The following is a 15,807-nucleotide window of genomic DNA, read 5'->3' on the forward strand; positions in this document are numbered from 1 at the left end:
CGAAATCTCTAATAATAAGAAAAAAATAAAAATAGCAAGAAAAAAAAGAAAGAAAGAGAACAATGTGATTGGTTATCGTCACATATTCATGCTTGTGATCACATATAAATTTATTATACATCCATACTTATGAATACAAATTTATAACAAGTTCAATTTTAGATTTTTTTTTTTTTGAGTTATGTCTAGTTTCACCCTAATGACAAAGTTGATATTCATAAAGCAACCTCATAGAGGTTAAGTAAATGTCAGCATGTTCAACCTATATTTTCATCCCTAATAATAGGTAGATTAAAGGAACATTGGACTAGGACCATTTTTACCATAGTAACAAGGTTTATTCATAAAGTAACTACGAAAAGATTTAAATACGATGCAAACATATACTTCATTGCATTTATCCACAATGACATGGTATAGAATGTAGCCCTCGGATTCAAAACTAGCCACCATTAGAATCCAATTTACATATAAGATTTACTAATAATTAAGCATATTCTCTAAAAGATTAGCGTAAAGTTAAAAGTTAGCACCTTACTTTTACCTATTTTGTCACTTCGGTTCTATTTTTTTTTCATCATTTTGGCTATCAACATTCAAAATTTAATTAAATTACTTTCTTTTGAATGAAAAAGTTAATTGAATTGTTAAAAGTATAATAACATTGGCGTGACAACCCATGTGAAAGTCTATACATGTACTTTACTACTGACATGGATAGTTTTTCTAAAAACATTTATGAACTTTTGAATTATTATTATTTTGAACAAGTATATGTGAATTGCTATACAAATTGTCATGTTAATATTGTTAAAATTTTAATCATCTAATTAACTTTTTCATTTAAGAAAAATATTTTGATTAAATTTTAAAAGTTGAGAGCTAAAATAATCCAAGAAAACTGAATTAAGGTCAAAATGACCAAAAGAGTAAATGTTAGAAGTTAAAATTATCATTATGCCAAATCTAAATTAATCTCCAAACATTAAAACATTCTAATTGAGCCATTAATATATCAACCAAGTCTGTGCATTAACTAACATTTAATATTCAAGCTTACATTAGGATTTACAATAATGACATTTTAAGGTTTCAATTAAAGTGTTTAAAGTTTAGGGATTATTGTGCTCGGTAGATCAAACTTATCAAAAGAGAGTGAATTGATACTTAAAAATTCATTTCTACAAGGAAATTATTGGCACACTTGATTTATAGAGGTTGGGTATCACTTGCTTACTTCATCTAAGAAGTTTTGATTTATTAGTTTTTAAGGATAATTTAAGAATTTTTTATGCCGATATCGAATAAGATAGAATCATTCTAACTTTTGTCAAAACCTCATTTACTTACAGATTTCCATAGCCTATGTTTGAGGGATCGGTTACCTCTTGTACAAAAATGTTTGAAATGAGTTTATAATATTTTTCAAATTATTTTAACTAAACTAAACAAAATATTAGATATAAATCAAAACATTTTAAACAAATGTTTTTAGTTTATTTTGGACTAAGAATATTTTATGGTATTTTGATAATATTTCATACTTAAAATGAATATGTAAAATTAATAAAATCAAAGTTAACAATTACACACATATATAATAAATAAAAGTACAATTTGAAAAAAACTTTTGAACTAATGAGTATATCCCTTATTTTTCATCATATTACTAAATTAATTTTAATTGTACTAATTTTAAAATAGAGTTCTTATATCTGAGCATAAAATATAGAATAATAATTGTAATAATTATAATTTAACTTACAGTTATTAGCTAAACATATTTTACATATAAAATTTGTGTTAATTTTATTGATGTAAAATAGAATAATTACTTGAAAAGAATTCTAAGTATTTTAATTATTATTTAATTAATATTAGTATTATATACCAATTAAATTTTAAGTTAGTTTTATAAATAGCATTTAGTAGTTAAGCATATTCAATCAAGTAGCATCTAATAAAATTACGGAAAAAATAAAGATTTTTAGCATTAATAAGTTAAAATTATATAATAATAAAAAGAATGAAAAATTAAAGTAATGATTCTTCAAGAGGCAATATCGAATCAAATTTGAATAACAATGGTGCTAGAGAGTGATCAAGATTATTTTAATTGATTATGAAATAATATAATATTATGATATTATTTTTTTAAATTTTTTATAAGATTATACTGTGTGAAGCAAATACACTTAAAACCATTTTTCTATCATTATTATTAAATGTGTTTATTAATTTAATATAAATATTTTTCCTATCTTGAACTATTATTATAATTGCTGTTGTTTTGCTTATATGTTTTTTCAAGTTAACATTATAATTTAATTTCTTAAAATAGTTTCAAATTTATATTATTTAAAATTAACAAGAATTAAAAATATTATTTAAAAATAATTAAAAATTAAATGCAACGCATGTAACATTAGAAATTAATATATATTGTAATAACAAACTGATGTAGAAATGCGGCATGAGGTCAATCGTTGGTAGACTGCGACAGTAACAAACTAACAATTCAACTGACTCGTCAATATTTTAGTAAAAAAAGTCTATATAGGTTACTATCTACACACAATGCAAACATTTTGCAAACAAAAACATAATCGCCACCTTACCCAAAACAACACAGAGTTGGTGAAAGTTTTGTGCAATAAGATTTAGAAAATGATTTAAGGAATAGGTGAGTGGACACCGTGTAGTTGTTTGTAGAAGATGGAATTACAAGTCATTTGATAAGAATTTTAATACTATATATAAGTGAAGATTATTGGTTAGTTTAACAAAATTCTGTTTCGGAAATCCATAATTTGAGACATAGATATGCTATTATCCGGACATGCCGTAATGAATATGCCATTATTGAACAGAGAATGTATCACTTCTTTTACTCCAACTACCTTGATTACAACCCAAGTGTCCCGATATCTATAAGTATTTTAACTTTACCACTACTAGTAGTGCATATGGATTTTAATCCTCTATATAAGTTTTGGTAGTTAAATCTAAAGATAATCCTTTTTCTGATTTATTTGCTAAAATTTGTTTTCAAATTCCTCATTTTCAGTTTCTACTTTTTGAATCATTAATTTTCAGTCATTTCGTTAACTTTTTCTATTAACATAATCATAAATTTAACACTCAATTTTTATGGATTTGGTTTTATTAATAAATTCAGCCATAACTATACCCAAATTTGTTGATTTTCTTCAAAAAGATACCTAAACTATCATTTTTGTCCTTGTTTACCTAAAAAAAAAAAAGTACAACATCTCACATTCTTATTAAACACTATTCACGTTTTCAATAAAATGAAACAAAATTAATAATTAAAGTACCACTTTGGACCAAAAATAAAAAATTAAAGGGCAAGGCCAATTTACGAATAGAACCTACAACATTTGTCAATTTGGGCTGATAGTTTGGTCTGGTAGCACTGCGGACATCCACTCATAAACTTAATGAAAAAATACATTGTATATCAACAAATAAGTTAGGCTTCTGTCCTGTGTATTTAAGAATAAGGATAATCTCGAATATATATATATATATAAACAAGGCTATCATGAGCGAGCATTTTACTCGATACTGCAGATGATATATATGTGTTGTTCTTGTTGTAGCTGCTTTTCATGGTTCGAAGGAAGAGCGGAGATTCTAAATGAAATGCACTACAGTTAAATGACATTTCCGCAAACAGGGATAAGAATATGGAGATCGAGAAAACCACCAAAGTCGGATAAACATGGCATATATATCTATATATATATATCATATGTCTTCCATTAACTTCTGTTTCTGAACTACATAATCCTTATTATCATTGATCAGGCGCGGGAGGAACCAAGAGCCCCTGTTGAAGATTACCAGCCACCAAACAGATGGACAGTTCAGCAGTAGATATGTACCTCATCCATCCACCATCTTCATGAGTGCCCTATGCTGAAGGAGCATCCGGCTGATTCTCTGGCTTAGCATTTTGGAATTCTGGTAGCTCACTGTATGCCTCATTTAACCTAGATAACAGTGGGAATTTAGCCTACAAAATAATAGAAAAAAAAGAAGCCATGTTAGTGAGAAAGCCTGTTGGAGGTCAAGCATAAAAGAGATATCCCCTTCTTGAGGACTTCAAACGTTCAAACCATGGAAAACTTTATCAAAAATTGAATCCTAGCATAAAATGCCTAATATTTCTAATGGTGATATATGAAGCAATATTTCTCCCTCTAACTCAAAAATTTCAGAAGCATAAGAGCAAATAGAAAAGCCAAGAATGCATGCCTGCGTTTGAGTGTGCGTAGAGGAATGGCAACTTCAAATGAGTTAAAAGTGAACAAATAACAATTAGATGCAGAAACTAGTAGTTAATGGAATAAGCAGATTACCATGTCAACATTGAATCGTTCAATCCCAGCCAGAATCTGTGGTGCTAGAAACAGATCTGCCTGCAAACAAAGTCAACAGGCATATTTATGTATGTATTCAGAACATTTCAAAATAAATAGTTTCAGATATTTCTTATTCTACAGTACATTAGGAGTGAACTTCTGAAAGGGTTTCATAACAAGCAACAGAAGATGATATTAGCTAATGTCAAACATAACTTAGATCTATGGCTAACTCATTCCATCTGAAATCCAAAGGCATATATAGTTCAGGGGCAGAATGGCATCTAGATGATGCCTGATTTACATTTTCTTAATCACATATTGCTGCAGGAAGCATCCCCACCAACCCCCAAACAAAAAAAAAAATAAATAAATAAAAAAATGAAACCACATTAATTCAAAGGCATGTATAAGCAGGAGAGAATGAAACTAACCATGGAAACTTCATCTCCAGTCGCATATTTTCCAGCATGATCTTTTAACAGCTTCTCAAGCGCTGAAACAGAGAAGCATTAATCAAATCGATATGCTAGATCTATTAGAGGAAACAATAATCCTGATGGCATTTAATCTTAGGAGGATGGTTATTTGGATGATGCCTTACTCATCACTTACCTTCAAAGCCTTTCTCAATATGAAATTTTGTCCAAGGAATTTTCTCATCTGGACTTACTTTTTCCTCAATGTACTTCTGAAAAGGGAAAAGCAGCAAATCAAACGCAATTCCTATACAGATATCAATAATACCAAAAAAGAATATCTGCGGCTTTCAGAAACGAAATGAATGCTTAAAAGAGGGAAATTCAGTCCGAGACAAACCAGTACAGCTAGATTCTGAAGAGGCTGAATGCTAGAGGAAACAATATTTGCAGCCTATAGAATGATGTGAGTACTCATTAGTGTAGCAAAACTTAGTAAAACATGATTAATTAATCATACAAAGCTAAGTTGGACAAGGAAAAAAAGGGTAAAGGAGTGATTCAAAGAAGGAAAGCAGAGACCTGGAAATTGAGTGCCTTCTTTGCAAGATCAGATGGTAATAAAGGGTGTTGAGGGTATTTCTCCTCCAGATACTGTTAGATCAAAATTCTGATTTATTAAAAACAAACAATTCAAGCTAAATAATGAATAGAATAAATGAAAAGAAAAGGGTGGAAACAGAAAAACGACCATGAAAATCGCAAAAGAGTCTGAAATGATCATGTCACCGTCCACCAGCACCGGTACATACCCAATAGGGTTCAGCTTTTGGAATTCTACCCATTTTCCAAGTTTCCACAATGTTTTAATTACAATAATTAATGGATTAGAAACAATTTAGTGAATCGAGCAAAGAGAAGAAAATAAAAATTCTGACCAGGACTGAATTGCTCCCCCTTAAGCAAGTTCACGGGTATGTACTGGTATTCCAGACCTGCAAAACGAAAAGAACCCAGTAACTAAAAGTTGTTAGTAATAGACTAAAATGGAGAAAAAAAGCCCTAAGAAAGAAAAGGAAACCTACCTTTGAGGTTAAGGGCAATTCTGATACGGAAGGAGCAGGAGCTCTTCCAGTAAGAATAGAGCTTGAGTTTGTTCTCCCCCTCTGCCTGTGTATGTACCAGTTTTACTGTTAAATCATTACTATCATACCAATGTAACAAAGATAATTAGAGAAGATTGTACCATATCTGCAGCGACTACCGATTTCAATAGACAGCACTCAGTATCTTGTTTTTCTTTCTCTAGGATATAAGGACGGTTAACTGCTAAACTCTACCACGGCTCTATATTTGTACCAGATTCTAAGAACTTGTGTGGTAAATTTTGGATAGGACTAATTTAAACGGTAAACTACCCAATTGGGTCACCAGACTTTTAGTATTCTTTCATTTTGGTCACTAAAATAATAGTATTGCAATTTCCTCACCAATTTTTAGGTTGCTTTTATTTTAGTCAACGAAGCGTTAAATTTTTAATGGCGGATAACTGTATACGCCAAATCATGTTTGTACTTTTATTTTGGTAACCGAAAAGGATATTTTATGTTTAAGTATTAGTCCAGCTAAAAAGACATTAAGGATTAAACTAACCACGTAAGCTAATTTACTGACCACGTCACCTGTCTCGTTAGGCCTGTAACGGGAAATGTTAATGAACGATTGATTTGTCACTTTTCGATAACGTTAGTGGCTAATTTGTTATTTTTTGAAAGTTGAGTGAACTGAATTGAAACTTTGCCTCATCCAAGTGACAAGTTAATTGGCCACGTCACCTAGCCCATTAGGCCTATAATGGAAAATGTTAATAGGTGACTGATTTGTCACTTTTTAATAATGTTAGTAATTTTTTTTTATTTTTCGAAAGTTAAGTGACTGAATAGAAATCAGAGTGACTGTTGGTGTAATTTACCCATTAAAACAATGCATTAGAAATGGTTAAATTGTACTTGTTTATCCCATTGAAGAAAATTCTATTTTTTTTCAATATTAAAATTTAAATTTCAAAACATCTAAACCAATTAAATAAATTGTTAAAAAATTATACAATGATAATATCAACTTATTTGTTACTATAATATTGAAAATAATTAAATTAATCTCTTTCTAAATTTTAAAAGGCATAATGATTTTTTGGCCTCAAACTTTACAAAAAAATTATTTTAGCCCTCAATTTATTTTTCTGCCTCTTTTAGCTCTTGAACTTGTATTTTTTTTTGTCAAATCACCTCAAAATAAATGAAAAAGCTAACATTTGTTTAACTTTGCTGACGTGGCATACAGGTGAATTGCCGCGTGAATGACATGTCAAAATTTAAAACATATTTAAAAATATATTTTATATTTTTAATGGTTTTTTATTTTTAAAATTTTAAAAAATTAATTAAATGCTAATGTGTCATCCACATGGCAATCCATGTGTATGGCACATCAACAAAGTTAAAAAATGTTTATTTTTCCATTCATTTTAGGGTGATTTGATAAAAAAATACAAGTTTAATGGCTAAAAGACGAGACAAATAAATGAGGGCTAAAATGACTTTTTTATAAAGTTAGAGGACTAAATAAATCATTATGCCATTTTTAAATTTTATTTTATGTTTTAAGATCTCAATAGAATCAACTCAATTAACCCATATTTAATAATTTGTTATGAAACTTAAATTTTTTTGATTATATGATATTGAATCTTCCATGATAAGTTAAAAACAAAGAAAAAATCATTGGAATTAATTTAATTAATTGCTTGCTCTTCATTTGGGTAAAGAAATAATGAAAAGAATTCTAAGTTTTATTTGGGATGGAAGATAAAATTAATTAGTTTAACTAATTGTAAAGATTTTGCTTTAATTTTAGCTTAACATAAAAAATTCAAGATCACATTATAAAAAAATGGGTTGCATAAGCAATTGTTAACGTGAGTTATTTGAGTTTAACTATTTATTAATGCATTATTTTAGTTTCTACCACTTTTTTACGATAACCTTTCGTATTCAATACTTAAAAAATGATTTTTTTTTACTGATCAAGATGAAAGCGACTTAAAAGTTAGGTAACTAAAATGAATGAGTAAACATGATCCTGTGTAAAGCCAAGCGTCTTACTATAATAAAAATACTTTAAAAATTAAATGATGAAATTTTAAGAATTTTATTTTGGATAACCAAAATTAAACCGTTGATAAAAAGTAAGAAAGAAAACTCAATCTATTGAACCCAATTTTATTGAAAATCCAAAATGTGTAAGCCATGATGAAGTCAAATGAACATTACAAACTTATCCGGTATCCATTACTACCATTTATTAAACTTAAAAACATGGAAAGAAGAAAACAAAAAGAGGAAAAAATTGGAAATGAAGTCACTTTCATTACGATAACACCACGAAGCTTTTGTTATTTATATTAAAAATTTCTATGAATTTTTGGATATGTCTTTGATTTTGTTTAAGTCGGCACAAATCTGAAAAGGTTAGAGATGTGGATCCCTAAAATATATTTTGTGTCGAGATTTATTTTTAGTGAATTATAATAATAGGATAAAGTTTAAATAACTAATAAGATTAATATAATTTGAATTTAATTTGGGATGATAAATATTCTTGATCATCATGTCATCATATAGAGTTTAAATAATGAAATTTTTACATCATATTTTTATTTTTATTTTCAATAAAAGTAATATATCTAGGAGTGAAATTTTTACATCATATTTTTATTTTTATTTTCAATAAAAGTAATATATCTAGGAGTGATTTTATCTTTTATCTCTGTTTTATTAAATATATTTTTTAATTTCATGTTATGATTCAAATTTTAGATTTAAATTTTATTTATTATGTAAATGATAAGAATAAATTTTAGATTTAAATTTTATTTATTATGTAAATGATAAGAATGAGATGCATATATTATAAATAAAGCACTTGAAATTCAATATGGTATGTATTAGAAAAGAATAAAATATGATTTGTTAAATTAAAAAATTAAAACTTAAAAATTCATTAATGATACATTTTAAATAATTTACTTAAAATCTTAAAGAAATTGATAAGGATGAGGATGTTAGGAAATTTGCAGCCACATTTTGGGTTTGGCAACTTTTATTAAAAGTAAATTTAATTATCTTTTCAGTGTTTGGTCCCAAGTTAGTAGAATTCATCACCATCATTTCGCTTCTCGCTTCTCTCATCCCTTCAGGAAAATAGACTTTTAGCGGCATTTTTTTTTGCCTTTAGCGGCGTTTTCCCAAGCGCCGCAAATACTTTTAGCGGCGCTTCCTCAAGCGCCGCAAAAAACGTTGCTATATGCAACGCCACAAAAATTAGTGCGTTTTTTCGAAAAAACGCCACTAAAGACCATGACCTTTAGCTGCGCTTTTTTCGCAAACGCCGCTAAAGACCAGGACCTTTAGCGGCGCTTTTTTCGTAAACGCCGCTAAAGACCATGACCTTTAGCGGCGCTTTTTTAGCAAACGCCACGAAAGACCATAACCTTTAGCGGCGCTTTTTTCACAAACGCCGCTAAAGATCATAACCTTTAGCGCACTTTTTCCCCAAACGCCGCTAAAGGTCATGAAATTTTAAAAAATATATATTATAAAATATTATAAAGGTCATGAAAATTAAAATTCATTATCAAAATATTGAGGAGAATAATATCCATGATATAAATATAAAAATTTTCTATTAAAATTCATTATTAAATTAAATTTTCTATGAAAATTTTAACTTTAAAACTAAATATAAAATTTGATGAATTCAAATTTAGAATTTAAAATAATAAATTAATAACACAATTAAAATTCAAAAGTTAGAACTCAAGTTATTAAATATTAAAATAAAAATAAAAATATAGAATCAAAACTAAAATAAATAATAAAAATTAGATTAAATATAAAGATATAAATAAAATACAACAAGTCTTTTACTAACAAAGAAGTCCAAATACAAGATCTTGTTTATTAATAAAAACAACAAAACATCTAAACGTTGCAAGACAATTTACAATCAAATATTAAAGCTTTGTTTATTTTCTCAAGCTGTAGTCCGTGGGCTAGAAACACCTGTAGCAGAAATATGTTTAACGCCAAAAGTTTTTTAAAAAAAAAATCAACATAAGAAAAAGAATTAGGAACCTTCTATAGCATTAGTGACAAGATCAACAGTTACATCATGCATGACCGACACATCACCTATTTAACCACCAATCAAATACACAATCAGAGATTTTAAATTTCCACTCCTCACTAAATTTAAGTAATTAACTCGATAATCACTAAATTCACACTCAAATTAAATTGCCTAACTAATAAACTCATACCGGTTCCATGAACTTTCGTGAAAACATTGATATCAAAACCACCGGAAAACCTTCCTCCCTTGCCTTCGTCAACCAATTAAAAAAACAAAAAACAGAAGTCAGCGAGCTAAATTCGAAGACTCAACATGCAATAAAATGATGATTCGATTAAAAACTCGAGACTCACCGTAAGAACAATAGCTTTAACATCGTTTCACCTCGTTGCCTTAGCGAATTTCTCCTTCAATCCATCAATGACTGCAAAAATTCAAAAAAAAAAAAATCAAATCACCGAATCATTAATCAAAAATAAAGAAATGAAAAAAAGGGCAAATCAAAAGCTTTACTTGGAATAGCTAGAACAACGGAATGTCTAGAACGATCACCTTATGACCTTTTATCCAAAGCTTGAAAATTTCTAAAAATATGCCAGAAGATATATAGGGAGCCAATAACCTACGAAAAGAAAATTAACCAAATTAAGGAATCAATACAATCTGCAGTTTCAAGGCAAGGTAAATGACAGATAATCCATAATCAAGGTAAATGACATATATAACTTCCAACAGCCTTTAAATCGTTAAACACGACAATCTAGTTTTAATTTTTAATTTTTAAGAAATTACAAGATAGTATAATGGTATAATTGCACTTTGTCCACTAAAATTTCCATTCATTTGTAACCCCTAAAATAATTTTTTGACTTTGCCTTTGGTATCAAGTATTTTTTTTTCCATTCAAAGCATGAACTTGTCTACATTCCATAGTCTTTGAGAAAAATCATTTGGAGGGATATACGATCGAAAAGCGGAAGACATCTAAATCATTTTTTTAAGTTCACAAGTAGAATTATAGTTATAAAATTATACATATCTGAATAGACTATAATCAAAATCAAGCATCACAAAGCACAATGAAAATAGTAATTAGAATTTATCTTGAACCAAATCTAAATAACTTTATAAAAGGGCACAGAAAAGATTTAAACCAAAATAAATTTGGTGAAAACACTATTAAACCTCATTGGCAAATCAAAAGCAATTTGAATACACCCAACTATGTGAAAAGAAAATCATAAAAGCAGCAATGAAAGGTTAGGAGAATCTTTGAAAGTACGAAAAGCAAATCTCTTTTAAACGTAAGCATATTTGTCATACCTCTTCTGAAATTGCTACGAAAGTTTCAGCTTCTCCATGACTATGACCAATAAGATCCTAAAGCAAATTCATCCATCTCTACACAAGGAACAGAAAGTCAATTATTAAAGCAATCTGGCAGTTCAAACTCATCCGGATGTCCAATTTGCTTCATCAACTTGTTGAATGCATAGCCAATGTGACTGCAATCAGAACTCTGGTAAAAGGGAAAATCCAATAAGAAAATTCAACATATCTTGAAAAAATTCTACAGAATAGAATAATCGAAAACCAGATCACAAGCTTTCTTGACATTTTATCAAAAAACTATATAAGAAACAGGAAGGTCAACGAGAAAGTCTAAAGGTTAATAAACATATCCATACTTATATAAAAGATTAAAAACCTTAATACAAGTTAGTACAACAAAAGGTTTTAATAAACAATCAATTTAATTGCATAAAAATCCAATAGAAAATTAGATATCACAGTAGAAAATGTACAGAACCATAATGTACTGACTAAGATTAATACAAGTAAACGTTGTAACTCTTACACAGCCAGGTAAGTTCTTCTTAACAATGACAAGGAAAAACAAAAATAAGTATCTAATCGAAGCATTTTCAATATAGCAAATCCCAAGAAAAACTGTAAAAAGTAAATCCACTAAAGTTTAAAACAAAAATTCAGAACCATTAGAGCAGGAAAAAGAAGAGATTTTTAATACAATACATCTCGTGCACCATAGGATCACATTCAAACTATTCTATTGCATTATAAAAACACGACTAGTATATATTCAACAAGAGAAATATTCTTCTAAAGAAACAAAATTATTCAATGTAGAAAAATTTCATAGCACGCACCTCAAAAATTTTAACAAACAAAAAGAAAAACAATTAAAAAAAGGAAAAGAAAACCTTGAACTACTAGAATTAAAGAAACCTATAGCAGTGAAAAAATGTAAAGCAACCTACTTTGTAGCAGGCATGGCCTCAAGTATTATAACCACAAAGAATATCGACAACAATTGCCTACACCAAACCAACATGGAAATCAGATTTGCAATTCCCACAACAAGTTAGGTTAATTTTATATGAAATAGTTTCCCTGCAGAAATCTAGCTTTTTGGACTTGTAAAACAACAAATCCAAACGAAATGACTTTAGTTTAAATTACGGCACTCTCCGCCATTCAGCCAATAGTGTTTTTTAAACATATACAAGTAAAGAAAAACAAACTGAATGAACAAGATAGGGAATGACAAAGCCCATGAGTAAAATAATGCAAAAAATAAAAATTCAGATAATAGTTGAAACAGAACTAACGGTTCTTGGATAAAATCTAGTTTGTTTTCTAAGCACAAAGATCCCTTAAGTTCCCAAATAAACACTTCAAAACCCTAATTCTATGTTTGTTTACCAAGCACATGCTTAAAATCTCACGATTCAGAAACTTAAAACTGAGATTTTGAAAAAAATACACTAAACCCACCATATCACTAAAACCAAGAGTTACCCAAAAGAACATGAGATCCCATAATTTCCCTTCAACTTTCTCACTAAACAAACAATAACCCATTTTTTGTTCTTTGAAAGGAAACAAGTAAACTTCCAAAACCCAGATCCAGAACAACCAAAATCGTTGAATTAAAAAAAGGAATCTATCATGAATACTAAAAAAAATCGAATGCTTGAAAAAACAAATTGGGATCTTTAAGAAGAATCAACATAAAACTAAAAAAATGGTTTTAAATATAGCTTTTAAAAGAACTCAAACCTCAAGAAATCTCCGTTGTTAAGCTTTGGACTATGAGGAATAGTTTTTTCTGGTGACAAGAGACGAAAGCAAGAGGCGATAAACAAGAAGATCTATTCGGAGATGGGTATTTATGCTTAGATCAATTTTAAGAGTAAAAGGAAATGAGAAGAGGATGAGAAGCGGGTAACCAAAAAATTGTGAGCGGGATTTTAAAAAAAGGATAAAAAATAATGGTCTTTTGTGGCGTTTTTACCAAAAACGGTAAAAACGCCACTACAGAGTTTAATTTTTTGTGGCGTTTTACCTAAAAACGCCACTATTGCTCAATTTTGATTTTTTTTTCATTTTTAACATATTTTTTTCTATTTTTCTTTCAAAATTTTTGTCTTGAGATTATCATTTTTGGATTTTTTAAATTTTGAATATTGAACTTTTAACTGAAATATGGACTAAAATATTAAATATTAAAATTTTAAGCTTTTATTTAATATATAAGAGATTATCTAAACCTTAAACCCTTAATTATAGTCTTCAAACCCTAAATCATAAAACATAAACCATCAACCTTAAAAGAATAAAAAACACTCTATAAAACAAGTTGGAACTAAAACAACACTTATTTAAAAACAAAAACAAAAAAAGGGTTGCAACTTTTTAATAAGAAGATTGATTTACTTAATAAAGGAAAATTCACTATTTTATAAAAAGAAAATGAGTTACAATTAAAAAATGTGGAGACACAAATGAGTGCGAAGATTTTCGTTCAGATAAATAAATATATATTATAATTAGTCAAGATAGATAAATATTAAAATCGTATAAACAAAAACTATTAATAAAATTTAAAGGTAAACTTATCATTTAAAACGTTTTCCACAAAATATCCCTTCAATCCATTAAACAATATAACACCTTATTAATATATAAAAAATATTTTTTTATCAAAATCAAGATATCTATTATCGATAACAATAATTAATTATAGGGTTTAAGATTTAATTATTGAATATGATTCACTTGAGATTAATATGTAAAATTGATTTTCGACGAAATGAAAAAGACATATATGGTAGAATCGTAACCATAGAATACGACCCTAATCGAAATGCATACATTTGTCTCATACACTATGGGGATGGTGAGAAGAGATATATTTTACATCCCGTAGGGGCTATAATTGGAGATACCATTGTTTCGATACGAAGTTCCTATAAAAATGGGAAATGCCCTACCTTTGAGTGCGGTTTGAACTATTGATTTACGTAATTGGAAGGAACCAATTAGGTTTACGACAAACCATTAAACTTAAACCATAGAACCCTAAACCATAGACCTTAAACCTTAAATATTAAACCCTAAACCCAAAAATAAATTTAATCAATATTAAGTATTTCTTCCATAATTTATTATGAACATAAGCTTTTACATTAATATCAATGTATATACACATCAACATCCATATGATATTTTTTAGGGTTTAAGGTTTTAAAAGTTATAGTTTAAGGTTTAGGGTTTTTTAAGGTTCAGAGGTTTAGTGTGTTAGGGGTTATAGATTAATATTTATGATTTTTTTGGGGTTTAGAGTTTTAGGGGTCATATGACTTTTAGCGGCGTTTTACTGAAAGCGCCGCTAATGCTCTGGTTTTTAGCGGCGTTTTACAAAAAGCGCCGCTAATTCTCTGGTTTTTAGCGGCGTTTTACCGAAAGCGCTGCTATTGACCTATTTTTAGCGGCATTTTTTGTTAAAACGCCGCTATTGCTCTGTGTTTTACAATTTTTGCGGCGTTTTTTGATGAAACGCCGCTAAAAACGCCGCTAAAGCCCTATTTTCCTGTAGTGCTTCCTTATTAAAACTATACTTTATTGCCATCGTCGTTTCTATGAGTAACTAAATTTTGATTTTGTTTTTGAGTCAATAATTAATTTGGGCGAAAACTTTGAGGTTTGAATTCGAATCCAAATTGATACAATTTATAATTTTTGTATTTCATCTCTCAAATAATAAATTCACGTAAGTAATCATTTGAATGAGTTGTTAGATTTTTTAAGAAGGTTAATGATTAAGTTTAAACGACCCGCAAAATTGAGGTTGTTGATTTGAGTCGGATTCTTCTAGTATATAAGGTTGTTGAGGAATTAAATCGTGAAAACTTATTTGAAGGTCGTTCGCTTGATAAAGGTTAATTGTCAGGTTGCTTCCACAGTTAATATACATACGAATGAGTTGGTGATCTGCAGTTGATCCTCGATCACTATAGCTGACTTATGATTAGAAGAGAAAAAAGATTGTTTGGGATCAGTTCAAAGTTGAAGCCAAAATCGTATCTAAAGCTAAAGCATCGCCTTATCTATTTATTCAATTTTGAATTCGTTCTGCATATTCTATTGGATATTTATTATTATTTGTTATTTAATTATAGTCAGATTTAATCCCCTATTTTTATTTCTCGTACAAGTCAACACAAGTTGTAGGCATGAAAGCTACCTAACCATAGGTCCTGGTTAAAACAAACATCAATTTTAGATACTTCAATCCTTTCATGATCGACTCTACTCCTTATACTATTATTTTACATTTTATTTAGGTGTAGGAATTTATATTATGTGGATTTTGTACCCATCAAATTTTGGTGTCATTGCCGAGGGCTGGCACTATCTAAATTTCTTTTCCTTTATGACCAAGTCAGATTCAAAAGATCCACTTATGTTTGACCTAGAGATCGGAAAAACTACTCATGTAAGAT

At 28.8% G+C, this 15,807-nt stretch overlaps 1 protein-coding gene and 1 long non-coding RNA gene across 2 annotated transcripts; both read right to left on the reverse strand.

Annotated features, from left to right (window-relative positions):
- Positions 1-3,474: 3,474 nt before the first annotated feature.
- LOC108484397 (glutathione S-transferase zeta class-like) lies at positions 3,475-6,203 on the reverse strand. The gene is made up of 10 exons (XM_017788169.2): positions 6,054-6,203; positions 5,893-5,977; positions 5,746-5,802; positions 5,559-5,644; positions 5,390-5,461; positions 5,208-5,261; positions 5,004-5,079; positions 4,823-4,884; positions 4,386-4,445; positions 3,475-4,039 (listed from the first exon to the last, which is right to left on the reverse strand). The coding sequence occupies exons 1-10, from the start codon at positions 6,054-6,056 to the stop codon at positions 3,938-3,940; spliced, it is 657 nt and encodes a 218-aa protein (XP_017643658.1). The 5' UTR covers positions 6,057-6,203; the 3' UTR covers positions 3,475-3,937.
- A 3,540-nt stretch (positions 6,204-9,743) lies between these two features.
- Positions 9,744-10,585, reverse strand: LOC108486036 (uncharacterized). The gene is made up of 4 exons (XR_001871407.2): positions 10,514-10,585; positions 10,354-10,424; positions 10,188-10,250; positions 9,744-9,930 (listed from the first exon to the last, which is right to left on the reverse strand). It is a non-coding gene; the product is annotated as an uncharacterized LOC108486036 (long non-coding RNA).
- Between the last annotated feature and the right edge of the window lie 5,222 nt (positions 10,586-15,807).

The sequence above is a fragment of the Gossypium arboreum genome, chromosome 10, assembly GCF_025698485.1.
Source record: "Gossypium arboreum isolate Shixiya-1 chromosome 10, ASM2569848v2, whole genome shotgun sequence".
NCBI classification, from domain to species: domain Eukaryota; kingdom Viridiplantae; phylum Streptophyta; class Magnoliopsida; order Malvales; family Malvaceae; genus Gossypium; species Gossypium arboreum.

Bases quoted from the DNA above. Each gene is read 5' to 3' on its own strand.
- LOC108484397 (XM_017788169.2), bottom strand. The intron at 5,462-5,558 runs GTCGTTTTTCTG...TTGATCTAACAG, and splicing joins ACTCTTTTGCGATTTTCATG to TATCTGGAGGAGAAATACCC. The intron at 4,040-4,385 runs GTAATCTGCTTA...ATTATTTTGTAG, and splicing joins AACGATTCAATGTTGACATG to GCTAAATTCCCACTGTTATC.